The sequence below is a fragment of the Patagioenas fasciata genome, chromosome Z (genome assembly GCF_037038585.1).
Source record: "Patagioenas fasciata isolate bPatFas1 chromosome Z, bPatFas1.hap1, whole genome shotgun sequence".
Lineage (NCBI taxonomy): Eukaryota > Metazoa > Chordata > Aves > Columbiformes > Columbidae > Patagioenas > Patagioenas fasciata.
In genome coordinates this window covers 48,386,136-48,404,232 of record NC_092560.1, presented here as the reverse complement: position 1 = coordinate 48,404,232, position 18,097 = coordinate 48,386,136, and the positions used below count along the sequence as shown (strand labels likewise).

The 18,097-nt window shown below is 39.8% G+C and overlaps 1 protein-coding gene across 3 annotated transcripts in view; it reads right to left on the bottom strand.

Moving 5' to 3' along the window:
* CAMK4 (calcium/calmodulin dependent protein kinase IV) overlaps window positions 1-18,097 on the bottom strand; it is a 175,076-nt gene that overhangs the window by 100,809 nt on the left and 56,170 nt on the right. Inside the window, exon 3 of one of the 3 annotated variants that reach the window (XM_065861261.2) lies at window positions 3,803-3,881. The exons of the other annotated variants lie outside the window; for them this stretch is intronic. Within the exon in view, the coding sequence (XP_065717333.1) occupies window positions 3,803-3,881 (79 nt within the window). The remainder of the gene's footprint in view (window positions 1-3,802; window positions 3,882-18,097) is intronic. 3 annotated transcript variants of the gene reach the window in all.

Here is an 18,097-nt window from a genome sequence, read left to right as displayed (position 1 = left end):
TCTCTTTATTGGCTTAACTATCAGTCAGGAAAAAAAAAAAATAGAACTGAGCAAATAATCTAGGAATATTATTTTATTGAGCTAGAAGGTGAAGAAATATTAAACAGACAATCTCTTCAGAATTCACATCTCTCCACAAGTGTGTATTCTCAGAATAGGCTGATACTTTTTTCCATGAATTTTATTTGCTCTCAAACAATAATGCATTAGTCAGGAAAAAATGAAAAAAAAAATCTTATTATTTAAATGAAAATAACACTGACAGGCATTTTCTGTTTCTTTCAGTCTGTTCCTAGCACACTATTTAAATCCAACAGGATCATTTGTTCCTTATCCAAGTTGTTTCCATCAGACAAAAGTAATAATTTATAATGCTTTATTTCAAATTACAGTACTGTAGCGATAAGCATTCACAAATCTGGAGCTGCCAGTCAGCCATCTGACTCCTAATCACGCATCACTTGTTAACACTTCTCTGATCCTCACTCTGTTTTTACAGACAGTCTTCCTCAGTGAGTTAGTCTGGTTTGGTTCAGTGTTTAAAGTCAGTCAGTTTGAATGGAAAAATCAGAGTATTTGCTCTTTCGCTCTCTCCATATTCTTTGAATTTCCTGTGCTCTTCAAAGCTACTTAATGTGCATTTAAGAGAGGAAACCAAAGAAATGGGACTCCAAAGCAAACAGTGACAAGCTCTTCCTCTTTTTCTCCCATCACCTGTTATCCACTATTAAACAGCCATCTGTTTTTTCCAGCTGTTTAAAAAAAAGCCAACAAGCAACTTAAGATGATCAACATTTTGGTACATGATTTGGCCCACACTTGATTATTTTTACACTGAGATACTCTGAGCAAAGATCAGGCCTCCTGCTGTGGCAGCATTTTAACATACAGTTCTGTCTCTGTGATAATAATTACATGTCCAAATTGGAACAGAGCTACAGTAGCTCATGGCTCACAGACACAAGCAGTGGCACATCCTTACAGTATACTCTCCCATATTCTCAATCATACAAATAAGCTCAGCTGTGGAACAGAATCACTTGTTCTCATGACAAAACATCCCAAAGTGTATCAACTACACTGGGAACAACTCAGTTGTGTGAACTGCTTAACCACACTGCTAATATAATCAAGGCTGCATTAAGTCAAGCTATTGCTGCTGTGCAAACAACTTACATAACCATACACCTACATTCTTCTTGCTTGGTGTTTTTCCTACACTTCCTAAAAAAATCTTTGCTCTAGTAAGTCCACCAAAAGTCTAAACTGAATAGTTTCAGACAGTAGTAGATAGATCTAGTGTTAATGTGACCATTATGAACATGAATTAATCTCCACAAGGCAAAGAATTATTTTGAAGTAATATCACTCTTCCTAGTGCCTTTCAGAATAAGAATTACAATAAAGTATATTCCTAAAACACTACAGGAATCACTGGCAAAAAGAACTGATAAAAACTTACTTAGTTCTCTGCATTTCCATAGGAAAGACAGAGCACAGGCTACAGCAATGCAAGCTCCTCACATGCATTGCTTCCTTCAGTGCACCAGATACAAATTCAAAAGCAGCAAACACAACTGAACCTCTGTGCCAGTTTAAACTTTGGCTTACTTTCAAAGATGACAAATTAATGCTAACATTTTACTCATGTGGAACCCACTCATTATGTCTTGCACAGAGACAACCAGTTAGTTCAGCATTTAGACATGTTTATGCCTACCCAATCATCATTATGTTGCTCTATGTGACCATCCCTGAACTTTACGGAATAATGGATGATTCAATACTGGAATAAACTGAATCAAACCTACTCATTAATAAAAATTACATCCATGCCTCACAACTTGTTTGTTTCCCCTCAAACTTCTCTTTCCCTCTTAGGATCATGAACTGCCCTACCCTATCCCTCATGCTCTCTTTCTGCTTGAAGTCTCTCCATACGTTACTAGCCTTCCCTCTCTAGTCTCTTTTCATGCTTTACACCACCTATTTTGTAATGTGCACAAAAATAGCTGTGGTAGAACTGACATATATGGAGCTCTAAAAATAAGTGACTGACTAGAAACACTCATGTATCACTTAGACTAAGCGTCTCTGAGACACTTGTATTTGGTGAGATTAATTTCACCTCGGGTGTCCAAAGAGATGTACACAGAACATAAGAAACATGCAGCTGATGACCCTGTCCTACGGCCATCCAGCCTCATAGTCTAAGACAGAGCAAGACGGCGCAAGGTTATCCTGCCTTCCTGTCAGCTGGCTTGTGGGCAGTTCTTTCTCCTCCCACAGGTCCCTTCTGACATTTCTCAGCTTCTCCTGTGCATGCAGCAGCATCCTTTGCATAACTGACTTACTCTGCACACAACCCTATATACCCACACAGTCCCATGCTCTGAAAAACATAAGCTTCATGTGAAACAATGGTCAGGAGTCATTTAAGTACTTTTTATCACAGAATCATAGAATCATACCAACTGCATGAAGTTCAAGAAGGGCAAGTGCCAGATTTTGCACCTGGGACACAACAACCCTGGCTGTACATACAGACTGGGGAATGAGATGCTGGAGAACAGCTCTGTGGAGAGGGATCTGGTGGTTCTGGTTAATGGCAAGTTGAACATGAGCCAACAGTGTGCCCTGGCAGCCAAGAGGGCAACCGTGTCCTGGGTGCACCCAGCACAGCATTGCCAGCCGGGCGAGGGAGGTGATGGTCCCGCTCTGCTTTGCACTGGTGCGGTCTCACCTGGAGCACTGTGTGCGGTTCTGGGTGCCACAAGATAAAAAGGATATAAAGCTACTTCAGAGTGTCCAGAAGAGGGCTACAAAGTTCGTGAAGGGTTTGGAGGGGAAGCAGCTAAAGTCACTTGGTTTGTTCAGCCTAGAGAAGAGGAGACTGAGAGGAGACCTCATTGTGGACTACAGCTTCCTCACAAGGGGAGGAGGAAGGTCAGGTGCCGATCTCTTATCTTTATTCACCAAAGACAGAACCCAAGGGAATGGCAAGAAGATGTGCCAGGAGAGGTTTAGGTTGGACATTAGGAAGAGGTTCTTCCCCCAGAGGGTGGTGGAGCACTTGGAACAGGCTCCCCAGGGAGGTGTCACAGCCCCAAGCCTGACAGTGTTCAAGAAGAGACTGGACAACACCCTCAGACACATGGTGTGAACTGTGGGGTTGTCATATGCAGGGACAGGAGTTGGAGTCGATGATCCTTGTGGGTCCCTTCCAACCCAGGACATTCTATGATTCTAAGTGATGTCTCAGTTGATTCTCTTGCCATTTTGTAGGGGGAAAGGCAGGGGAAAAATGTTTAATTTAACTTGAGTTTGAGTCAAAGCTGTATTCAGTTTCTGGAAAAGATAAATTATGTAATGATGTTTTTTGAGCAAAACAATGTATTAAGGCAAAATGAAATCACAAAATATTTTAAATTATTCAGAACCCACTTCTTTTGCATAGTGAAAAAGGCATATTTGTCTAAGAAGTTTGCTCAAAGCTAAGTCTATGCAGACAACACACGATGAAGGTGAAAGCAAGATTAGTGGGGATATGCCATTCCCAACAGAGTACTTTTACTTCTAAAATCTGTTTTAATGATGAGGAGCAGAACAAACTTGGTCACAGAAAATACGATAGCTTAGTGAGGTCCTTAGTCTAGCCTGTCTCCCCCATACAAAGAAACTGCACTGAAAGAAAAAAAAAAAAAATACAAACAAACAAACAAACAAGAAAAAAACACCCAAACAAACCAGAGAAAATCCCAAACATATCCAAAGTAAAGCAAAACAAAACAAAATAACTTACTGTCTTCTTCAACATTTTGACGGCGTAAGGTTTCTGGGTCCCTTTCTGCCTGCATCTGTAGACAATGGATGTAGCCCCACTAAATTTAAAAAAAAAAAAAAAAAAAAAAGAATATTTGTACATAGGCCTCTTCGAATATGTCAGTAAACAGAGTTGTCTAGCTGAAACTACATTTGCTACTCCTCACAGTTTTGGCAAAAACACCTCATTTTTCTCCACAGATGCAACAACAAAAAAAAAAGTCAGTATAAAAACTGCTCTGTTGAACTTCAAAGGTTATTCAGCCAACAGAACCTGCAAGAGCTCACAATGCCTCTTGGTCACATCTCTTCTGACTCCTGACGCATCCTGGAGGTTTCCTCAGGGTTGCAAGAAATGTAATCTGGGCCCAAACCTGTGACAACATGTCTTTGTTAAGGAAACTCATTTGCTACAATTAGTTGCATTGGGATTCTTTAGTAACTGTTAATGGTAGTAATCGGGAGTAAGACGGAAAATAAGATCATTATTGTGTTGTTCCCTGCCCAGTTTCCCCAAGAGTCAAATTCACTATACGATGGAGTGAGCACCACTTTCGGTTAGTTCAGTGGAAACTGGTGGGGCTTGTTCGTAGCAACACAGAACTGGGTTTACATGCTCCTGTTGCCTTAAAGGCATATTCACTTGAACGTGCTAAATCTGAGCACTCATAACATAATTACGGCTCTGCTGGTTGTAAGGCACTTCTCTGAGTGGCAAGTTGGGCTAGACAGTCTCCAGAGGCAGCCTCAGCTGCAGAGGTTGCTTGCTGTGCTCTACTTTTTACAACCAAGGAAGGGACCTGTACTCTATAAATTATCTAAAGAGAGGAAAAACCTCTGGCAAAACAATTATGGTTATAAAAGAATTCCAATACATTTATATTCTACCACATTTATGTTTAGATGTCACTGAGCAACCCAGTGTCAGCCACTATCAAGATGGATGCACTGAAGTCCTGCATGTCAGTGCTGAATTTGAGGCATTTTTGGAAGCCTCCTGTCCTCAGGAGATTTGTCTCCCACTCTAAGACTCAGCACCTTGGAAGAGCTTCAGATTTTTAAGCTAGAGGGGACTGCCATTATCATGCACCACTTCCGAACAGCCTACATTACACAACTGCACACAGCCACTCTGCAGTAACAGGATTTCACATGTAGCACACAACAAATTGAACTGCAGATCTCTCTGAATCAGAAGAAATCCACTTCAGTTTGTCTGTAGGAGATGACCATGAGCTGCAGACTGACACAAGCAGCTTTCCTTTAAACAAGGGAATAGCATAGCCATGTTCAACTGCATGAATAAAGCTGTGACACAAGGTTTATTATTCTGGATGTATTACTGTACAAAATGGCTATGCACGCTCTGGACTTCTCCCTCCTTACCACAGTCACAGGTGCCAGTGATCCTCTGAGTAGGCATGTCCATATTTTTATGCGTAAATGAGTGAGCATGCAAACTGGCATTTGATTGAAAATATTTCTTTCAGAAAGACCTCTTCATCAGAAAAGGTCACCTGGGCAAGGGTTATGCAGCTCAACCATCTGAGGGTTTGTATGCATTAAACGCACCTAAAGTAGTCTTCACTTCATCTGAAATCCTAAAATGATTTGTCTCTCATAACAGGTTATTCATAAATGTGTGGGAGTACTGCAAGCCTCAGTGACTACCAGAATCATTACATGAATTTAACTAGATTTTCCCTCCTTGGCCAAGTCTCAAAAGGCTCTATTTAGCAAGAAGAAAAAAAATATATCACATAAAAAAACCCAAAACTCACATTTTCTAAGTACAACCAAAATGTTAAAACATAAAATTCTAAGGATCTGCTATGATAGGATTTATATCTAAAATATTTCATTACAGCCCTGTAATAAGGAAGTCATCAAATACAGTGCAAATCATTCATGTACCCTGCTTCATGTATTCAGAGTGTAACCATTAAACTCATTAGTCTATATATGCTCTTATTAAGTAGGCAGCAAAACTTCTAGCAACACAGGGCAGTCACTGTGTCTCAGTAATGCTACTGTCAGTGTTCACTTTACCAGTCTGTTACCTGGCCCTGCAAAGTCCTCAATATAAATAAAAACCTAACCATTAGAATACCTCTGATGATTTAACAGAGCTGACTTAGTGATGATATGGGCAGCTACACCAGCAGTGGTAGCATGGCACAACCTGTAACAGTTAATTTGACTGCACTCAAAGCTGGAAGAGAGGCAGCATAATCTTTGAAAGAGGCATGTCACAGCTTGGAGAGACGGGAATTTATGAAGGCATGTCCAGATGAGCAGTTTGCCATCAGGCTCCTTAGCCACAGAATCACAAAACCACAGAATCACAGAATGTTAAGGACTGGAAGGGACCTCAAAAGATCATCTAGTCCAATCCCCCTGCCGGAGCAGGAACACCTAGATGAGGTTACACAGGAAGGTGTCCAGGCGGGTTTTGAATGTCTCCAGAGAAGGAGAATCCACACCCCCCCTGGGCAGCCTGTTCCAGTGCTCTGTCACCCTCACTCTGAAGAAGTTTCTTCTCAAATTTAAGTGGAATCTCTTGTGTTCCAGTTTGAACCCATTACCCCTTGTCCTACCATTGGTTGTCACGAAGAAGAGCCTGGCTTCATCCTCGTGACACTCACCCTTTATATATACATCCAAAGGGGCTAGTTTATAAATTATTTCCTATTGTAAATATTTCTGACAGCACGTCCCTGGAGTCCTAATTTGGGGAAAAAACAATGACAAGTTATTGCAAGATTTGGGAATGCTCTGAGGGAGTTATCTTTTGGTTTGTGTGCCTATGTCTAGCTCTGACAGACATGTTCCCACCAGCCAGGAAACAGATCACTGAGCTAACACTGCCTTCCTCTTTCACACCAGAAACCAGCACTAGGACTCAGGAGCAGGATGGCAATCTGCTTACACCATACCTGGGGCAAACCTTAGCAGACAATCATTACTAGTACAGACCTGACTCCTTGTCTCTTTGGTGATAACAGGATCTTTCTGCTTCTTTCCATTAAAAAAAAAAAAAAAAAAGGAGGCAAAAAAGCAACAGGTGGGGAGGATTGGGGAATGCAGCCTGTGGGTCTTAAAGTAAATGTGCAAACAGAACTGCCTTGAGCAAATAAGAGCATCTTGCTTTGCTTATTTTTATTTTGGTTTCCTGCTGGAGCTCAGCAAGCCTTCTGCTGAATCAGCACATACAACTTTCCTGAGCCTGTATGATTTGGAAGGTCACCAACATAACTGGAGTAATTCAAACTTTCATCATCAAACAGCAATGAGAAGTTTCAGCTGCAAAAATCTCATGTGCAACTGAAAAGCTCAGGGAGCTGCTATTTGTAACCCCTTGCCCTTTTAGAGAATCAAACCTTGACTGCGATCAACCAGGCTCTCAAGTCTTGGTCTGGAATTTGTATCAACTAAACACTTCATTTGTACATTTGGTCAGAAAACACAAACATGCAGAGGGCAAAAATTCTTGTGGAAACATGCCTCTTTCTACAGGCATCAAAATTACGGACAGATAGACAGACTGTGAGCCTCTCAATGTCCCATCTGCTGCAGGTGGTGATCCACTTCATCTGAGTGACAATATTAGAGATCACCTATGCTCAATGGCTAAGGCACTTATTTGGTAAGCAGCACATACCAGCACTTGGGAATATTTAATCCTACAGTATGAACAGTTTCAAGAGAAAGAACAGAGAGGACCCTAAGCCCAAGGAGCTAATAATTACTTGCAGAAATACATTGCACTGTGTGATGGACAAGCAACCCATTCCCAGTTCAGACTATAACAGAAATCAGAAATTAAGTATCCCATACTCCAGATGAGTTCAACCACAAGATTATTCACTATATTGTCTTGGCATATTTAGAACTGATCCTATAAACATGTCCCTCTTTGTAGTTGGAGAATACATACGTACATACATACATATATCTTTGCATATATACACACACTTAAACTTATATGAAATATTTTGTTATATGTATTTGTGTACTTAAGTGTGCATTTATAAAGTTCTAAAGAAAAATAAAATGAGTCTTAAAGGAGTATCCAGCTGTTGCTTTTTGCATCTCTGCCTAGAACAGGCTGCCTGAACTCAAAACATAAATTATTTGAAGTTGCCTGGAACAATACAAAAAAAAAGGCATATTCCCAGAATCTATAGTTGGCCAACTTAGAGAACAGTAAAAATAGAATTCCTACATAGTTGAAAACATTGTCATTCCCTTTTACTGACATATGTATTTCTGTCTGAAAAGCTGCTTACAATTCTGTTAGAGATTTACTTTTTAAAGCCCACGTACAACTGCGAACATGCTAAAGAAAAAAAAGAAACAAACACAAAAACTACGATGTATGGTATATGCCTTACTACATAAACTTGTTTCTATATTCAGTTTTGACCTTCTAAAAATCTAAAAATAATGTATACATCTTAGCCACTTGGTTGCAATGGACAATAAAAACACTCACTTCCATGTAATGCTACCTACAATGAGGACAATGAGAACTCGTAAGAAACCTTGTGATGTCCTGCGCATGGAATGTGTCACAGCTGCTATGCATGCAACTCAGTTTTAGCACAGAACTACACAGTTTTTCAAAAAGACAGCCCCAGTTTGGAAGTGCTATATCTTTGAAATTGGGTCCATCTTTTTGAAACACCCTGTAGTTTTCCTGCAGTACAAGTACTCTGGTAACATGATAAACTCACTCAGCCATTATTCCAATGACTGGATGAAAAATTTGAAGTATTAAAAGTACCACTTATTACATTAATTTAGATTAAAGTTCGATGACTGATCTCTGCGTGTGTGTTGTTTTCCACACAAATTTGAAAAGTGCTTTAAAAAATATTAGAAATGTATGCATAAAACTTTTTGCCCCCCTAGTATACATTTTGTTGAGTATTCTTGATTATTTTTCTTGTAATTATCCACAGGTGTTATTAAATTCACAATTATCTTAGAAGGCATTATTCTAGAGATTGGGTGACAGCACCATAGTGTTCTACCTTTGCTAAGGAGTCCACACTCTGAAACCAAGAGAAAAGGCATGGTCACCCTTCAAGTATATATAGTCAAAATGAATGTTGTCAGCATAGATGGAAGAAAGGCAGGGATGCCCAGGAGGAGTGTTAAGGAGGTGGAAGTGATCAGCAGAATTTGCACATAAAGGAGAAAATGGAATTTGCAGGATCAGGCTGGGCCCATGGTGGAGACTGGCAGAGAGAGAAAAGCCAAGGCAAGAAAAAGAACAGTAACTGAGCCAGGTTGGAAAAAGCCTTTCATCCCCCACACCCACAAAAAGCTTCTGCCTCTGAAAAAGGAGCAGCAACCAACATGAAATACAGCCAGAAGTTTATCTGGTCACAGGTAGGTAGGACAGGTGAATTCTAGAGCTGCAGTTTTTATAATAAATGAAACAACAAGAATGCACAAAAAAACAAAACAAAACAAAACAAAACAAAAACAAACAAACAAAAAAAACCACCACAAAACAGACACTGACAGTATTTTCACTGGAAACAGAGAAATTGGTCCTCTCAAAAGTAGGTCATCATCTCCATACCATGCCAACTCATCCTGGATTTTATACTGCATTTGAATCAACTCAGTAGACTTCTCAATGTAATCTCCTGTAGATTTAATTTGGAATAAATTCCTTAAGTTCTGAGTTGATTTTTGAAAAAAAATTAGTTTATGCTTCATGCAGTCAAAGAACGATTACACGATCTAGTTTGTCTAAACAAATCAGGTGAAAGAAGGAACAGTCCCAAGAAAATTGTGCTTATTACAAAGCCACGGAAATCTGTGCTGCCAAAGCTGCAATAAGAGATCAAACTCCAGTATTGGTTTCCCTAAAGAATACTGATTTTTTTTGATACAGTTTACAGAAGCATAAAGTTAAAATACATTAATTCAGTCTTTCTTGTATATACACTAGAAGGTTGAAATGGATTTATAGGAATAAAATTACTGTTCCTAGACTTCAAAATTCAATGCCTCATTTGAAGTTAAAGACTGGAAAGAACAAAAAAATCATGGACAAAGCTATTGTCACACATGCAGATGGAAAATACATTTAAAAAATGCATATTCCATGGCATTACTACTATTGCCTTCATTTAAAAACTCAGAAATTCTTACAACTTGCATTTCATATTAAAGTGTATCAAAACAAACTTTCTTCCTAGCGTAAACTCACAAGTAATTCTTAAATTATTCAAATTTTATCTAAAAGCTTTTTCTAAACATCAATATCTACATATACAACACTTGAAAGCAATTGTGCACAACTGCAGCCCTCTCTGCCCCCTCATTATTTCACAACTTGTGAAGAGAACAGAAAATTTCCCAAAATGAACATAATGTAGGGGGAAAAAACCTTGAACTCCCACATTATATAATGAATAAAACTAATCTTTGAAGAAGGCATGGCTGGTGGAAAAAAACATACACAGTTCTGGAAAGGAAAGCTAATGCCATTGCATTCCGGAGTTCTGTTTGATTGTATTTTGACAAGAAAAACATCCACACATTTTCAGGTTTGATTCTCTGACTTTTAGCTGCTGATTTTCTAATTTCTGAGGTGAAAGGACTTTTTAGCAATTGATTTCTGTTGATGCTGGCCTGCAAAGGCAATGCAATAAACCAACAAGGTATTTCTGATATTCAGCCTTCACTGCATTCATCAGACAAACAAAAGGAGCCTTACATAAGCACATGGCAAAAGATAGATGCTGTGTTTAAATAGATGGTAACTAAACTAGTGCTTGCCTATATCCTTGAACCTTTAACTTCCACAGATAATCTGTAAAACCACAGTCCTTCAGATGTGGGCTACATTAGCTGGTGAAACACTAAAGTGCAGCAGTACAAGCCACCCTTGCTGCAGTGGCTCGACCAGTAACTGCTAATTCCTGCTGGGACTGCAGCAACACATTTCTCACTAACTTTCAGTAGGCCTCCGCCATCAAGTATTGCATGAAATTTATATAAAAAACCTCTATCCCACAAAGACTCTAAACACTTCACTACCCCTGGCTTTATTGCCTTTTAAAACAGTGGACATTCAGCTAGGGGTTGAATTAACTGCATTCTATAATACCCATGTCCACACTAGATTATTTGCCCCACCTCAAATACTACTTCTTAAGTCTCTGTTTAGCTGGTGGGTAAACATCGAGGACCAGAAACAGACCACCAACATTACATGTTGATGACTCTGGCTGTTCTGTTTTCAGTTGAACGGAAGAATACAGCTGACCCAGACTTACTAAAAGAGCAAGAATCATTATCTCAGACTTTAAACTGCATTGAATTTCAGAGGTTACTGCTTTACTGTGTGTACACTGCTCTCCTTGAAGTAAATCAACCCTCAGAAAGTTGGTTCCTGAGCAAAGCTTCAAGTAAGACTGCTGAAATGCAGATATGAGGTGAAGATCAGAGAACTTCATATAGCACTGTGGAAGAAAAATTTATAGAAAATACATTCATTCTTTCTCCTTTTTCCTTTAGCCCCTTTAGAAAATTTGGTTACACTGCACATAAGAAAAACTGTATTTCTAAAACAGCAGGGGAATTCGCAATAAGAAAACCAATTTCTTTCCTACCAAGTCTGAAAAAACCTGAAGCTGAAAGTTGACTGAAAAGAATTTGTAATAGTGTCAGGTTGCTTTTTCAAAATGAAACTTTTGAAGTTCAATAGATCCAAAAACTGATCTTGAATATTTTCTTTAGAACTGAGTTTCCTTTGAGACATCTCTTTTCAGGGACAGTACCCACTCATGTTTAGACAGTTCAATGAGACACGAGGAGCAAAGAAAAGGGGTAGAAGACTGAACCAAGTGAACTGCTGTTCTATAAGGATGCAGACTTTTGTCCTTGGTACTGAACTTTGGAGACACTGGGGTAAATTTTCAAAACCAGGTGCTTAGACTACCCATGCAACATGCAGACCCAAATCCTCGGACTGGCAGTCTCAGGCATATTCTCGAAGCAGCAGACTCTGTGCATGTGCTTTCTGTCTATGTGACATGCTGTGCAGCTGCCATCCCTCCCTAAGCAGCACACAAGGCCTGACGACTGAAGTTCAGTGAAGATAGCTCCTCCAGAAACACACGTCTTATTTTAAGCACAGTTTAAAACCTTTATCTCATAAGCAGTACCTTTCTCCTCCTTTCCTATTTAGAGAGACGAATGAAGAACAAACATTGTTTATTTAATCTTAATGAAGAGTGCATGTGAGGAGAAAGAGCCCTAAGCAGAAAAAAAAATTTAAAAACCTTTGAAATTATGTTGTGAGACTTTCTTTCCTAGGCAGAATTGCCTGCCTGTTTTCTCCAGTGACAGATCCCTTCATCAGGAAGTGTTTTAAACAGCCTGTACTTTGAGTAGGCGTCAACATCATTACCACTCTTCATGACAATTTCCAGGTGGAGAAGGCAAACCAGCCTTTGCACTGAATGACAACATGTGGCAGCACAAACAGCTTAACACATCCTGTAATGACGCTTGTTTTTTTCTGGTCAAGGGAAGGGAACTGAAAGAAAGGAGGTTACAGAAGTTTGACACCTAGCAGCTTGCTCTGTATAGAAAAAAAACAACCTTTTAAAATCAGACAGGGCAAATTTCATTGATATTTATGTCTGTATATCTAAATGAAGCTTTGAACAAAATTATTTACCAGGTAATTTAAGCCAAGTCATTTCTGGGATACTGCAAGCTCGTGCCCATGCTTATCCTGAACAGCCCTCACTTTGCAAGCTATGCAGCTTACTCCTTGGAGGTTTATTTCATGCTGAATCATCAACTCCTATGCAATGGTTTCTCTGAATAAATTGCTTTTGCCAAGAAGTTTATGTGCAGTGCCAATGCAGGATTTCTTACCACAAGACAAACACCAAAATTTTAATATATGGCATACTTAGAAGTTACTTAGCTTTTTTCTATCTACTCTATATTTTCTTCTTTAAACAAGGCAGGACATCTATTCATAAGAGGTAGGACTGAAAGCCAGGCAATGAAAGAGTTCAGAGGAGTGAATTATATTTTGTCGATGCTCCCTAAATGAGCACTTTTTATAATGTTTTGTGAATTCCCACCATACTTACAAGTATGCTCCATTAAATATACTATCTTTTGAAGCAAAAAGAATACCAAAATAATTCATTTTCCATAGTAGGAAGCGCTTTTAATCTGTCATTTCTAATATTTTTGTAACATTCAGAAAACCTAATTTGCTATCATTCTAACAATAGCCTCCAGACTTACACTTGGTTGTAATTTTGTTGCAATAAAAAAGCTACAGTAGAAACAGGAAGCTGCAGCAGGGGGCACACTGATATTCTACATAAAACAGAAAAACAGATTTCCTGAGAAAATGAAGATAGTATTAAGGTAATATAGTCTGCTGCAGGTCGTGTCAGTGGGGGGTTATTCCCATCAAAGCAGTAAGTTTTGCAGTCCTGTTAAGTCACAAATGCTAACTTACTGCAAGTGTGGAGAAGGTATCAAGTCAGGCGTGCTCCTCCAAAACTATAAAGCCAAATTTAATTATTGCCCATTAATAACAGAGTAAGATGATCAGAAATAAGAACAAAACTGAAAACACCTTCCCCACCCTTCACATCTTCATGAATCAACTTCACTTCCAACTACTCTACTTCCAACTCCTCCACTTCCTCCTCTCAGGCAGTACAGGGCAATGAGGAATGGGGGTTGTGATCAGCTCATCACATCGTCTCTGCCGCTCCTTCCTCCTCACACTCTTTCCCTGCTACAGCCTGGGATCCCTCTGCAGGCCTTCAGAAATTGCTCCAGTGCAGGTTCCTCTCCATAGGACCACAACTCCTGCTAGGAACCTGCTCTAGAATGGACTTTTCATTGGGCCACAACTTCCTTCAGGCATGTCCACCTGCTCCATAAGCTGCAGGTGGATATCTGCTCCACCATGGACCTCCATGGGCTGCAGGGGACAGCCAACCTCACCATAGTCTGCACCACAGGCTGCAGAGCAATCTCTGTTCCAGCACTTGGAGCACCTCCTGCCCTCCTTCTTCACTGACCTTGGTGTCTGCATGGCTGTTTCTCTCACATTGTTCTAATTTCTTTCTTACGCTGCTGCTGTGCAACGATTTTTACCCCTGCTTAAGGTTTCTTATCACAAAGGCACCACGAACATTACTGACAGGCTCAGCTTTGGCCAGCAGCAGGTCCATCTTGGAGCCAGCTGCAACCGACTGTGTCTGACATGGAGGGAGCTTCTGGTGTGCTCACAGACATCACCTCTGCAGTACCCCCCTGCCCCTATCAAAACCTTGCCATGTACACCCAAGTACAACAACCCTGTGGGAATCTCACCAGATGTCAAGGTACATCATACTTACCACGTCCACTCTATCCCCTAGGAAATGGACACTCTGCCAAACAAAACATAAAAAAAGCACTGGCTAAGTCACACACAGACTCAAGGCATGCCAGTATTGCTAGCCTCTGTCTTACCACTCTCTAAGCTCTTACAAACTGATCATTCAGTAACTTGTTGCAATAATTTTACAGGTATTGATGCAAGCCTTACTGAACTACAATCCATGGACTCAATCACCCTCCACTCTTTTTTCACTTATCTGTATTTTGCTTTTTTCTAGACTTTTGGGACCTCACTCACCTGTAGTTACCTCCCAAGGATAACAGCTGAACAGTCAAGTTTTGCTTCCAAGAGTTTCCTTCTTCAGCATTATGAGGTGAGCATCACCAACTCACTACTGACATCAGTGCTCTGACTTACTTAAATATTCACACATCTGCTATAATTGGGACTCTAATTTTCTATTAACTTTCTGCAAAGACACAGCTTTCTCTACACAATGTTTTACTTGCTTGTCTTCCATATTAAGTAAAGGACTTAACTTTGTCTTCTTTTTCATTTTCCTTGCAGCACATTTCTCAAATCTCTTCCTTGGTGAATATAATCATTTACACACTTTTCAGCTTTCTCCCTTCCCAGAGCTACTGCTGTCTCTTCTGTTCCATGTTGCTTTTTCTGCTTTTTGTGAAATTCCATTTTTCATCTTCCTATCATTTGACAGCTTGTGATGTAGATATTTATACCTACATGAACTTCAACAGGATGTTCAGAATTTCACAGAAACCATTCTCAGTGTTGGTGATCACAGACCATCATGGTAAATAACAACATCCATATGTAAGCAAGTACATGTACAACAAATTAAGTTTTCAAGGAAGTGCCACCACTACTCAATGCTTGAGATGAGGAAGCTCTTTTCTGTAGTTACAAGAGTAAAATTACTGTTTTCCGGGAGAACAGTAGAATCACAGAATCATACAATCATTTTGGTTGAAAGAGACTCTCAAGATCATTGAGTCCAACCTCTAACCTAACACTGGCACTAAACCATGTTCCTAACAACCTCATCTACGCATCTTTTAAACATCTCCAGGGACAGAGACTCAATCACTTCCCTGGGCGGCCTGTTCCAATGCCTACCTTTCCCATGAAAACGCTTTTCTTAATATCCAACCTAAACCTTCCGTGGCACAACATGAGGTCATTTCCTCTTATCCTAAGATTCAAGATCTTCTAGTTCATGAACATCTTTTATCTCTTCTTGAAGCTTGCTATACCAGCCACTGGCCAAGCCACTGTTTAATTGGCTATGTTAGAGAAAGATCACACCTGGCAATGACTGTAATCTCTGTTTTTATAGGACTGAGGCTTTTTATTTTTCAGAGCTGCTCTGTAATCCAGGTTAATGATTCTAATCTAATCTATGCCAGTCTGTACTCATGGTTAAGCAGTATTTGCAACATAGTCTCTATAGGATTTGCAGAGTCACTATTGTCACTATTTATTTTTTAAACATATTTTTAAAAAGCTCTCCACATATGTTTGGAGAGAGGCTTGGAATAAAAAGTGTAGTCATGTATGCCCATGCACTGGTTCATGCATTTATAAGCATTAATTTGGTAACAGTCATACAATTAGCCATCGATGTAAGCAAATAGCTGATGGTCAACCTGCACAGCAAATGTCCTCCACAAGCATGGGCTTCGGCAATCTCATCGGCCACAGCCTGATGTCATTGTGATCAAGAGACCATCCATCCAGACTACTTAATTAAGTATTTACGATATTTTCACATGTAGTGTAACTATCTAGTTAATAAGGTTTTTATCTTGCAAAAGATATTTCACAAAGTTTTAGCATATGTCATTATATAAAGAACTTCAGTAAGGTCAGGCTCTCCAAAGCTTTGGTTTCAAAAAGGAAGGAGAAGTATAATGTAATTTTAAATTATTTGATACAGCCTGGAAAATATAAATTATAATTTTTTGAGGTTCATTATAATGCTGAGAAGTTTATCCAGGTTTTCATTCAGAGATTCTTTTCTTATGCCTTCATTGGTAACCTCTGAAAATATAATTTTTTACCCTCACTGGCTTAATAATAAAGCTGTTGGCAATGGCAAATCTGGGAATTCAGTCAGGAAGCGAATGTTTTTAATGAAACAACATTAATGCTTTTTGGACACTGAATATACTGACAAACTTGAAAAACTGTTGCAAGCACAGACATCACAGAAATTTGTGAAGGACTATGTCCTATCTTGACAACAAAGCCAAGTGATTATGGCCAACAAAATCTTAATGATCATGGCTAAACAAAGCCCTCATCATTTAGTGCCGGCAGTTTATAATATATTTTCTATAAATGCCCAGGGATACAAAAAGTATTGTGCACAATGCAGACTGCAGTCTCAAGGACACTGGTGGCTCTGTCCCACTCTCTGTCCCTTTCCTCTTGCAGTCTTCTGCTTCTGCCATTTACCTGCTGGAACTATCAGCAGTTCTGTAACTTACTGTCCATTATTCCTATTTTTCTTCCTTAAGCATCTCCATATTTTGGGAAGTGTCCTGGTTTTGTTAAAAACAAGTTTCTCTTTTAGTGAATTTGCCTGTCAGCTAAAGCCTTCATGTTAGCTGCATTTTCCTAGAGAACCCAACACATGTTTTGGTTAAATCTAGCAATGGAATGCAAACTTATTGATAAGCACGGATGGACATCTCGCGAGAGGGGCAACGAGAAAACTGATGACCGAGAGACTGACCAACGGTGTATAACATTCCATTCACGTGAATACTTCATATAAAAGTGGGAGATCACGAGGATCTCGTCCCTTTTCCCTTCCCTTTTTTCCTCATGGCTGACATTAGGAGAGGACCTTGCTGGTCGCCCCTGTGAACTGAGGCCTAGTGACAGACTGAATCCAGCTCCGGTTGGCTACAGAGTCTAATCCAGGACTTTGGGTGCTGGCTCTGCAGTTGCTGACACTTACAAGATTGGTTTTGTATATTTTGTATTATTTTCTCTATTCTTATTAGTGGCATTAGTAAAACATCTTTAACTTTTTCCAACTCTCTTCTCTCTGTCCTTCTTTCCCTCCTGATCGCCTGTCCTGAGTGGGAAGGGGGGAGAGGGAGGGGCAAAAAGGGGGAAGTGGGGGGGAGAGGAGGTTAACAATACATCTGCCAGGGTTTGATTGTCACCCCACAATCTTAACCCTCGACAGGAAGAGTGTGTACCATTTTTCTCAGCAACTCTCCCAAACCTGTTTGAGATCAGTTAGTAAATTAGGTAGGCAGAACATAAACTAAAATCCTAAAAAATAAAAATCCTACAGCCTTCTGTCCTAAGGCAAAACCTCTCCTTGTTAAAATACAATTTTCATGCTAGCCCGCATCAGCGACATGATTATCTGAGAAACTGACTTCCAAGTGCTGCATTCTTCTTTCACTAGATTTCTTCAGGTAAGTCCAGTTAAATCAACTTCTTAAGAAGGCATATCAACCTTTTTGAAAGGTGAATCCAAGTTGTTTAAATACACATGTGTTCCATCTCCTGTGAGAATCGTGAACTTCTGACATAGTCCATTTCAGCAGGGTGTGCCTGGCTACAGGCATGGAAATCAAATGCTGCTGCTGCAGAGATGCTGAGATAGCCTGGCCATATGGTGAAACTCTGTAGAGAGAAGGGAAAGAAATCCGAAAAAGGTCACCCTGAGTCAGAAGAACCACATTTCTCCAACTGATTCATTTGGGTTGTGAAACACTGTGGCAGATTCACTCGATCTCCCCCAGCCAAACCAGCAGCAGTTTCATCCAGGTTCCAGAGGAAGTAAAAGCCTGAGCTGCTACCAGGACAAGAGCTCCTTTCAGGAAATACACAAGG